General features: G+C 39.3%; 1 protein-coding gene and 1 long non-coding RNA gene across 2 annotated transcripts in view; both read right to left on the minus strand.

The window, feature by feature from the left end:
- Positions 1–3,828, minus strand: LOC116614460. The gene is made up of 2 exons (XR_004294534.2): positions 1,964–3,828; positions 1–200 (listed from the first exon to the last, which is right to left on the minus strand). It is a non-coding gene; the product is annotated as an uncharacterized LOC116614460 (long non-coding RNA).
- Positions 3,829–6,473: 2,645 nt separating this feature from the next.
- Positions 6,474–10,785, minus strand: part of LOC116614456 (phytanoyl-CoA dioxygenase-like) — a gene marked incomplete in the record, with an annotated part of 15,302 nt that continues 10,990 nt past the window's right edge. Inside the window, 5 exon segments of the mRNA XM_048729736.1 lie at positions 6,474–7,142; positions 7,841–7,948; positions 8,135–8,222; positions 8,512–8,596; positions 9,165–9,270. Of these exon segments, the coding sequence (XP_048585693.1) occupies positions 7,002–7,142; positions 7,841–7,948; positions 8,135–8,222; positions 8,512–8,596; positions 9,165–9,270 (528 nt within the window).

Raw genomic sequence — 10,785 nt, forward strand, 5'->3', positions numbered from 1 at the left:
TAAACAAAATAATTAGATTATTTCTAAAATATATATTCCTCTTTTTTTTCTCTATGTAACACAATGGCTTCAACTTTTCTCCGTCAACTCAGGTCTAGCTTGTGTGTCATAGTGCGCACGCTCTCGAGAGATTGATCGCATCCCATTAATACCGCAGCTTCACAGACATTATTTCTTGCTTGTAAAAAGACTCTTTGTTGCTGAAAAAATAAGAAAAAACTATTAGAAAACAAACAAAAGCAGGTGCTTCGTAAACTTTTTGACTTGTAATCAGAAGATACAAACAGTGACTGTAACAATCTCTAGCCAATGGAGAAGTCTCTAAAAAGAAACTAAGATTTCCCGTTACCAGACCCCCAAAACGACAACGTTTTCTTAATATGAAGTTAATAAACGTGCAATACGCGCTACCAAGGCCACCCCAATACAAAGTTGCAAGAAAACTTGCCAAAAATTAGCGAAAGTCACAGTTTTAATTGGTATAGCCTGCTCTCATTCACAGTTATCCCGAATTGTTCGCGTGATGCACTTGGGGCGAAGCGCTATTAATCCACAATAATCGAAAACAAAACATTTCCGAATAGCTCCGAAAGAGAGCCCGAGAATGAGAGAAGGCTATGACTGATAAGTACTTCAATATTAGGAGGATTTCGTCGTGATCTGAGTTCACTCAAGCCTTCAGGGGACGCACTTGTTGGCTAGTGAAGTTCACGTCAATCAGAAAGTACATTTCTATCTATCTTCATTGGTTTTGATTGGTAACACCTTTCTTTTATAAGAACGTCTGATTTTCAGTTGAGGCTGGGCCGTTCTTATTTTTGGAGCATTTTAAGGCTGGAAATGTTGTTAACCATGTTCTTAATTTTTTGGGCTTATAAAATATAGTACCCGATGTATTATTAGGAGGGGAATTACAAAAATGATCAATAACGATACAATATTTAATGTTGTTATTAATGAACACAATTTAACATTGCATTTTAGAGCACATAGAGACTAAAAAGCAATATGTTACTGCTATCTGAGCATCTTCTTAGCATGTCCTTAAAATCTGCTGAAATCTCAGCCTGCACGTTCTTATAAAAAGGTTCTTATAAAAAAATGAGTGAACTTCACAAAACCTTTCAAGATGGCCACGCTAGCGGGTGTGGTGCAGTGAAAGGGCGATGTGAAGTCAACATGATCAATTTGTGTGTACTTTTTGAACGGTGCCATCAATTTGGAAAGGAAGTGATATTCAAAACCTATATACCCTACGCAAACTCGATCCATTAGAAAAAGAACACGTTGTAGTGGGTTTATATTGGACCAAAGCTCAAGTACGACCTTAGGCCGCACTCTAACTTGCCATTGAAGACTTTTGTCGCGACGTTACAAGCTACCGGTGTAAAGCGGAAAGATTATGAAAACCGAAGCTGAATCTTAAATTTTATCCGGCCGATAATGGCTTCATAAAAGAAAATAGCAACAAAAAAACCCTTATAGACCACCAAAAAAAACCTCGCGCATTGTTTTTCAGGATAATACGATTCAATGATTTTTCTTCATTGCAATGGACTGTACACATTTGCACATTTGTTTTATGTTACTCTCTAGAATAAAAACGAGACAATTTCGTAAAGTCAAAAAGCGTTTGTACAATCTGTCAAGCACAACCTTTTATTGTCTTAAAAAAAAAATAATAACCGGCCATCTAAAAACAAACTTTTATACTTTATTTGCCAATTCAAAACTATGTTATTGCAATAACTTTGCCAAATCATCCGATGGAAATGTATTTTCGTATTTGGTATTTGCTACAATAACAAAATAACGCACAACAGACACAAATTCCATTTTTTTCAAAAGAACTTTTCATAGGTTAAACAAGCACAAAAAGAAAAGGTGCAATTTGCTAAACGGAAAATTGAAATAGGGGGAAATAAATAAATATAAGTTGCTCAACATTATGAAAACATCTTACCTCAACGGTGCGTTCACGTTTACCAAAGGGAGGGCTAGGCATGGAACCTACTGCCCCCATGGCTTGAAGCAACAGACTGACAATGAATAGAGAGGCTAGAAGCGCTGTATATTGTGTCTTCTTCATCTTCCGTCAAGAGGCAACGATAGCCAGGGCGAGGTCCAGAGCGTTAGTGCCTGACTGGCTGTTAGTACACCCTATTTAAGGCATAACCGTTGCACCTGCCCCTGTAAGGAAGTAGGCCATAATGCGGGCTCTCGCATGTTGTTAAAGCCAATTGAACTCATCAACCCACCAACTTGCACTTAGAGCTTAACAATTATTAGAATATTTGTCTAAATTTAGCTAGGGTACTCGATAGGTATGAGTTAATACCTTTGTGTGCTTCTTGCGAAAGGAAGGCGGCCTTTAATGGGAAAATTGTACGTATTCATTCCTCCTTCGCCCACATCTTGATCTCATTTCCCTTCTGGTTTTTCTTTGTAAAAAGAATGTGGCTCAGGTCATGCAATATCCCCGTGAGTGACAAAAGTTATTTCAGTGGTCCCATTTAAATCATCTCAAGTTTCTAAGCCTGTAGGAAGAACCATTATGACCGGATACTGGCTCGGTAAAAGGCAACAACAAAAAGAAATATATAAAAGAACCATATCTAAAAGATTACTACTCTAATAAAAAACTTCAACTCACATTTCAAACTTTTTTTAGCCAATTGTCAATTCTCAACTTTTGAAGGTGTATTTGTTCTAGGCATTGATTTTATTGACGTACAATTTACTTTAGATTTTTAAATAACTATTGACGAGATGTTTCTTTAGACATTCTTGCGTTTCCCGGTCGGATTCATTTGTGAAAGAAGAAACGTAAGACAATTGTCAGTTATTTACTTGACGACTCTAACACTCGTGCATTATAGCACAACACGCATTTTGTCACTTTATTTCCCAAAATACAAAAAAAGAATTAGTTGTACTTAGTACAAATGGCAAGTTAGATTAACCTTTTTGCGTCTAGACGAATGTTTTAGAGAAATAAATAGCCAAGACTTTTAGAGGGGAACTATTCTAAACAGTTGTTTTTTTTGGCGAATGGTCCCTTATTTTCTCGCGAAATTTTAAGGCATCTGTAATTATCGGATTTAGAGATTCGACTGAAAGCAAGATCAGATTTTCAAAACTAAAATCAAAGTCCGATTTTCAAAACTGGTGGCTTCTCGTCGTCTCGAAATTTCTCGGATCGACCATCCGTCACCCCTAAGTCAGCATCCCCATAAAAATAAATCTGCTTAATAATAAGCTATGATTAAAAATTAAGCCCTGTACCATCTCCTTAAGACAATAAATACGTGCCGCTGGCTTCAAAACAGTAATCTTCAACGTAGAACTTAAGTTTTTTTTATCCTTTGTCGTGAACTTAGGTTCCCAACTCAGTCTTTATTGTGACAAAGCCTTGGCATATGGACGTATGAGAACCTCCAACTCCTTTTTCACTGTTTGTTTCGTAATCTAGACCTTGAGAAAACTTACTACTCCTCGGCTCCTAATCAATCGCAATTACATTTTTTTAAGGAAAAGATAGCCTTTTGGTACAAAGAGTTACTCTCGCGCGGCAACCTATCATAGACCTTCAAGTGGTTTCAAGAAGTCTTCACTTCTTAATTTCTAGTACTAGCAAAGTGGCATACAGAATACACTCTTTTTTATAGGAACGTCTAATTTTCAGTTGAGGCGGGGACGTTCCTATTTTTGGGGACATTTTAAGGCTGAATATGTTCTTTAATTTTAGTGTATATAAGAATATAATACCCAATGAATTATTAGGCAGAGAATTACACTAATGGTCAATAGCAATAATAAGGTTCTGTTACTATGAGCACAATCTGATTCTGCATTTTAGAACGCATCAGGACTAAAAAAGATTTTTTTTCTGTTATCTGAGCCTCGGCATGTTCTTAGCATGTTCTTAAAATTTGGTGAAATCTCAGGCTGGACGTTTATATATAAAAAAAGAGTCAGTACTGTTATTCATTATTTGTCTAGTGGGGGGGGGGGGGGGGGGGGCGTGTGCAAGGACGCATAGTGGGAATTCCTTACTATAAGGTACGGTAATACGAGCGGCAAAATGGTACAACTTTTGTGGCAGCATTCGATGTGGATGTTGCACGTTTTTCTACCGGCGCACCAACGTTTGTCGCAGCAAAAGAAAGACTTGTTCTTGCTGTTGATCCGCCACCTTTTTGCTCCGTGACACTGACGTGTGACTTTCGTTCAACAAATCACAAACCTTATTGCAACTGCCTGCGTATGCTTGACCAGTTGGGTTGATGTAGTAATACGGGTTACATCTCCAAGTTTTGTTGCAAAAAGTAGAACCATCTTCTACTTTTTGCAGCAAACTTTGTCAACCTGCAACAAAAAACTGCTTCCACAAAAATTGGTTCGCCGGTAGTAAAACGAGCAACGTCACTTGCAGCAATGCTGTCACAAAAGTTGTACGATTTGGCTGCTCGTATTACCGTACCTATACAGCGGCGTAGCCAGGATTTTTAACAGGAGGGGGGCCAAAAGGCCCTTTCAAGGCATTTTCTCTTGTATTTTAGTTAATGTCTCATATATTTACTCTATTTTTGGCTGCTAGAAGGGGGGGGGGGGGCATCAAAGTGATGGAAGATATGGAATTTAATTACCGCCAAAATTAAGAGTAATAATATGTGCCTTTAAAAATCGTGAATTTTTCACCTGGTGTATATTTTATTGTGATAATACACCCCAAAAACTTAAAATCATTATGGTTTGTTTAAAAATGCCCTAATTGATTGAAAAAAAAAACTCGGCCCAGAAAACAGCACTTGACCTGTTCAAAATAACAAAATAACAAAAAAAAAATAACTATGAGATCTAATTTTTTTTTTGTTTCCACGCACGTTTTTGGAAAACTAACGCTGCAGTTTCGTCTCTCCATGAACTTAACTGGGACAATTGCTAAAAACAAACCCCTTTGTGTGTTTTACACAGACATTAAAACAACATAATGATTAATCTAAACGCCTCTTTTATAATTTCATCAAATCAAACCAATAAAAACATTTGCAAGGGCGTAGCCAGGGGCCTAGGGGGGCCGGCCCCCCCTTTTAGTAGCCAAAAATAAAGTTAATGTATGAGACATTAATGCAGAAGAAAATGCCTTGAAAAGTCCCTTTTGGCCCCCCTCCTGTTAAAAATCCTGGCTACGCATTTACAAATAATAATACTTCACAGCTGCGGATAACAAAATAATGTTTAAAAAGAAGGACCAGTGAAAAGCTCGTGTCACTTTATAGACGAAGCAAGGGTCGCTATTTCCGGCAAGTGTTTGTAGCTTTTATCATGTTATTTTCAAAATGAACTTTGTTTTCCGCAAAACAGGAAGTCTACCGACCCCGTTTACGCACGATGTAATAAATTGTTTAAAAATGACTATTTTTGAAAGTGTATGAAATGTTTAAAACATGTTAAGAACAATCATTTCAACTGACCTTAGTTCAGGTGAAATTAATAAAGAAAAAAAAAAAAACGAAAAAAAAAAAAAAAGGAATTGCCGAACAGTTTGCAGAAATGCCTGGTGCACACCAGGGCCGTAGCCAGCATGAGGCAAGTGAGGCGAACTTTTGATGTTTCAAAAGTTTCGGTAAACTTTTGATGTTTAGTGTTTCACAATTGAAAAATTAAACACCTGCTTTTGTTGGATTTATCATCCAGTGGCTAGCTTTGCCTCGGTAAAATTTTCATTCTGTCTACAGGCCTGCACACAAGGGACATACAGTTGGAACCTAGATATTGTGATACTGATTTTACGATAACCTTGATTTTTTCCTTTCTCCCGGCGGAAATACAGTGAAATGTATAAGAAATTACCTTGATTTTACGATATTGGATGCAACGATATTCTCGATTTTACGATACCAATCTGTTTTCTGAAGCGTAATTTTGACCTCGATACAACGATATTACTGATCTGTCTATCAACATAGAGAGAAAACTTCAAGACACCACACACATACAATACAGAACCCAACGTCAAAAGTAGTCGCCAGAAGTCGTTAAAATGCATTTTTTTTAGTTCCCGTCGTCGATTTGGCGAGCAGTGTAGCGAAATTAGTCTCTTTAGAATGACAAATGTCACATTATATTGAAAGCAAGGAAGTACTTTATGTCTATTTGATGATGGCAACCTCCGGCGTGAGTGTTTTCTTTGGCTTTTTTTTGTCAAAGTAGGCGGGAAGCCTGGGTATCCGGCTGACGCGCGATCTCTTTAATGTTCTCGATTGAGGGTTTAAAATAGCTCAAGAGCTGGTTTATGGTATTGCTGTACAAGACTGTTAACCGCTTCATTCATGTCTCGTTATGTGCTTATATATTTTGTTAATTTGACTCTTTGAGTCGTACGAATATTGGTATAACTTCGTCATTTCGGGTTACGCTAAAGGGACTCTTACAAATACACCCCCAAACACGCGCAGTAAATCTCCCAATGGAGACTACCCTTATTTTATTGTGCTTCCAGGTCAATAGCACTACACAAGGGAAGAATTTCAGGGATTCATGGGACATCGTATTCTTTCATAACATTGTTTTCCACCCTGTGCTACCGCTCCCTGGAAACGCGCGACGCAAGGATGCTCTGCCTCGTACAAAAACTTCAAGTTTTTATAGGCTCTAGACCAAAAAAAGGTAAACTGTCCTATACCAAACGAGCGAAACTTCTTAAAATGTACTCCTCAATAAGACTCTTCTATTTAAGATTTTTCGATTATTTTGACAGCAGAACTCCTTATTATACACCTGGTGCAAAACCTTTTCTGGAACGTAAAGCGGAACCCCCCAAAAGTTGGAAGTGGAAACCATGGTTGACTTTCCCCTGTCTCTAAATGTATTATTTCGTCACCTTCAGACTGCCATAAAGAGTTATTTTGTAAAAGCTACATAATATGCTAACATGCTACCTAGAGTTGGAACTGCTAGCTGGCTGCCCATAAGGGTATCTCTGTGCTCCTTTTGTTTCAAGCATGCCAACTTGAACTTAAACCATTAGGTTTGTCACGTATTGCTAACCATGCGTCTGAATGCTTGTTGTGATGCACGATTTCCCAGTTGCTCATCCAGGGGCCAGCTACAACAGTGCTGAACCTGTCTTCTTTAGCCTAAAGTTAAACACAGCTACAAATCAACATAGGGCCGGGTAGACAGGCAAAAGATAGGCAAGTAGGTTTCAAGCGGTAACAAGACAAAACGAATTAGGAAGGAAAGGGGAGTGAGGGGGTAGGAAGGTGGTTTTTGGGTGGGTTGGGTAGGTAAGACTGGAGGGGAGGTAAGGCAAAAAGGTATTAAGAAAGGGCGTAACAAAATAGGGACAAACCGAAGTAAGAAGGGAGGTGGGCAGGAAGGGATGTGGTTCGAGGTCAAGGGCAGATATGTCGAAATATAAGGGAGCAAGAAGAGAGGAATGAGACGAGAGAAGAAAGGGAGGTGGGTAAGTAGGAAGGCATTTAAGGGTTGGATAGATAGAATATGGAAGGTAGATTACATGCAGGCATGTAGTAACAAATGGGTTAATAAGATAGGGACGAGACTAAATAGGAGGGAAGGGGGTAGATAGGAAGGGGGCAGGGGTTGTATATGTAGGATTGGATGATAAGCAGGCAGGCTATGCAAGCAGTCAGGTTAGGTAAGTAGGCTGGGGGGGGGGGGGGGGAGGAGAGCAGCCGGGCCCCAGGTGAGCCCGTAGGGAGGTATAAAGATAGGGAGGATTTAAAGAATGGGATGGGATGGGAACAAACATGGTACAAAGAAAGGAGTATAAATAGGTAGGTTGTAAGGTGGGAAGGTAAGCGATTCATACCTGCTCCTCGCTGATTTTCTCTTGTAGTAGATGTCGGTCCATCTTTGCAAAGCTTTCAAAATCTGGCTTGAAATTTGGGTCTTTTGAAGTTCTCATTAGGATGTTATCCTGTTGTTGTGTAAAAAAAAGTTCGTGATTAATGTTACAATCGACCCCGTATGACCATGCGAAATAGGCCTTACATGAATGTAAAAATCATAAAAGCACAAAACAAAAAAAAGGTTTTCACTCTTCTTAAAAATCTATAAATGTATGCATAAGTACATTATCAGACATTGCACCAAAATCTCTTACCTTTAGCCCGTAGAAGCCGTTTGGCTTATCTGGGCGAAGCCAACGCAAATCAAGACTCCACCGAATTTTGTCAGAGAAGTTCTCAAGGCTAAAATAAAATCAGAAAAAAGCACAATCAAAGTACTGCAATATACGTATCAAGCATCTATGCAAACATTGAAGTCGGCAGAAAAACCTAGAGAAAAATCTTCAAAAATAAACCTCCTATTGTTCTATTGTTCTAAGGTATAACCCTCACGATTTAGCAAGTAAGCCTTTTTTGATGTGTAGCTGATATAGAATAAAGCAATGAGCACTCCCCGCATACTTGTTGAATTTTGTGGGAAACAACGCATAATTCCAAGTACGGAAATAAATAAATAAATAAAAAGGTCTACCTTCTGTGAGGAATCATGTTATTGATGAAAAGTACTCCGCCAAATGGGACTTCACAAAGTACTACGTCCTCTTTAATAGACACACCTGAAAACGAGAATGAAACCTGTATGTAGAATTGAGGTATGCTGAGGAGGAGTGCGCTGTTGGGGAAATATCCGGGAGTGGGAAATCTATGTGCCCAAGAGAGCATAAGATATCTTATGCTCTATTGATATGACTCAATATTTGAAGATACCCCGCCGAAATAAACGCGTGAATTCAAATTTGGGCAGCGAATTTTCAAAAATTATCGGGCTCGCGCGAGCCAGAATGTTTAGCGCAAAGAGAGTCCCAGGTCTGGACTTTCCCACCTGTTGTAAAAAAGCGAACATAAACCTTTTGGAACTGGGCTTGAATGGGGCGAGAAGGACCTGACAATTTCCCGGAAAACTCGAGTATTCTCGAGAATTCACAGGAATTATTGACAATATTGGTTATAATTGGTTATCAATTCTGAAGAATTCTTGTGACACAAGAACCTTAGTTCCCAAGGTTTTAATCGGGTTGAAATGGTGGGTTTTTGTGGACCATGTGTGGTGAACTTCTTCGAGCACTACGAACCTAGAAATATGTACACCAGGGACTAAGTAATTAAAGCGATTCCATGACCAACCTAGAGAGCTCTCCATTTCTTCTTCATCCAGCATCACATACCACGTGGGACCGGCGCAACATGTGTGCGTAGCCACTGCTCCTTTCCTATGACCACCTTTGACAACCTGGATAAAGCGACCATTAGTCAAGATATCGGATAGTATTACCTACACCTGCAAAAAAAACCCCTCAGTTATCCGGACGTTCGGCAAAAAAAGCAAAAAATCACATAAAATAGGCAGTGGTGAGTTTATCGATGTACCATGATCTTGTCCCCCAGACAACTGCGTCATCCGGACAATATGTAAAATATGGATAGGCGCAGTTAAAACCGATTTAGCGCTAACCCAGTGTTAAATTTGCCCTAACCCACGATTAGATTTTAGTCCCGGATTAGTTTTGTTCCCGAAACACGGGTTAACGCTAACTCTGGGGTTAGTTCGAGTTAACTGCTCGCGAGGTGGGTTAACTCGCTAACCTGCGGTTTAGTTGGCGTAACACAGGCCTCCCAAACTTTGTAGTGAACTAAAGTTTCATAAAATAAAGTCGCCGACAAAAAAACGTTACACAAAAACAATATAGGGATCAAATGTCCTAACATTTCGCTTTGTTATGCGACCTTCGTTTTGATTCTGACTCGAAAATCGTGCTGGGACAGACGGAAAGTTACACGAAATTTATACTTGAAATGAATCTGTCTCGCTAGTGTCACGCACCAATTCGAATCCTGCAAATGTCATTTTTTGCAATGGATGTAATTACAGGCGATGTAAAGGTGTTTTGGGGCTTCTTTGCGAAAATAAAACCACCAAAGGTAAATTTCAGTTGCTCTGTATTGATCTACTGTATTACTCGGCATTCGGGAACTTTGAGTTATCCGTAGGTTAGTTAACCTACGATTAGCGAATTTTAAACCCGGAATAGTTAATCGGCCTTTCAGGAACCGCCCTCTAGTAAGTGAAAAAAATGTATATGTATGTCAATTCCGAGTTGTTTTTTCGCGCCATGCTTAGAGAGTGGGCAAATTTAAGCCAAAATTAACACAGAAATGGCTGCGCCCATAACGCGATCCAGCGTTATATAATAAATAAAAGATAAAAAAAAAAAAACAATAATAAATTAAGCCCTTTCTGACAAAAACTTTCGTAAGCGCTTAATAAGTTGCTTGTTGTTGTTTTTATTTTGCCGCTAAAAGCTGGAGCGCGCACAAGTTTGCCACCCAAAAATAAGTCACTTGATATTTGTCTTCTAGTCTATTATATTGGTGTTCGATTACAAATTTGAAGCCATAATTTGACTGAGTGTATAAAAACGCTCCTGAAAGGTGTGCAGCCAAAATGCGTTGAGGGGGGAGGGGGGGGGAGGGTGCATAGGCATAGGTACCATAAACGAAACATGTCTGAGATAAAGCAATTCTTTGATATGGAAAGATCGCTTTTGGCTATCGATGGAGAGCGGGTGTGCTTTCTTCCTATGCGCCAGCCTTGCTGCACCTCAGTCGTGTACTAAGGCAGGCCCGTACCCAGGGGGGGGGGGGGGGGGGGGTGCGAAATCCGGAAAAGAGGACCCTCGAGGGAAGTGAGTTTTCTGATAAAAATCTGACTATCCCCTAAAGAACAAAACGGGATGGATTTGTATAT

Source organism: Nematostella vectensis, chromosome 7 (assembly GCF_932526225.1).
Source record: "Nematostella vectensis chromosome 7, jaNemVect1.1, whole genome shotgun sequence".
Classification (NCBI taxonomy): Eukaryota; Metazoa; Cnidaria; class Anthozoa; order Actiniaria; family Edwardsiidae; genus Nematostella; species Nematostella vectensis.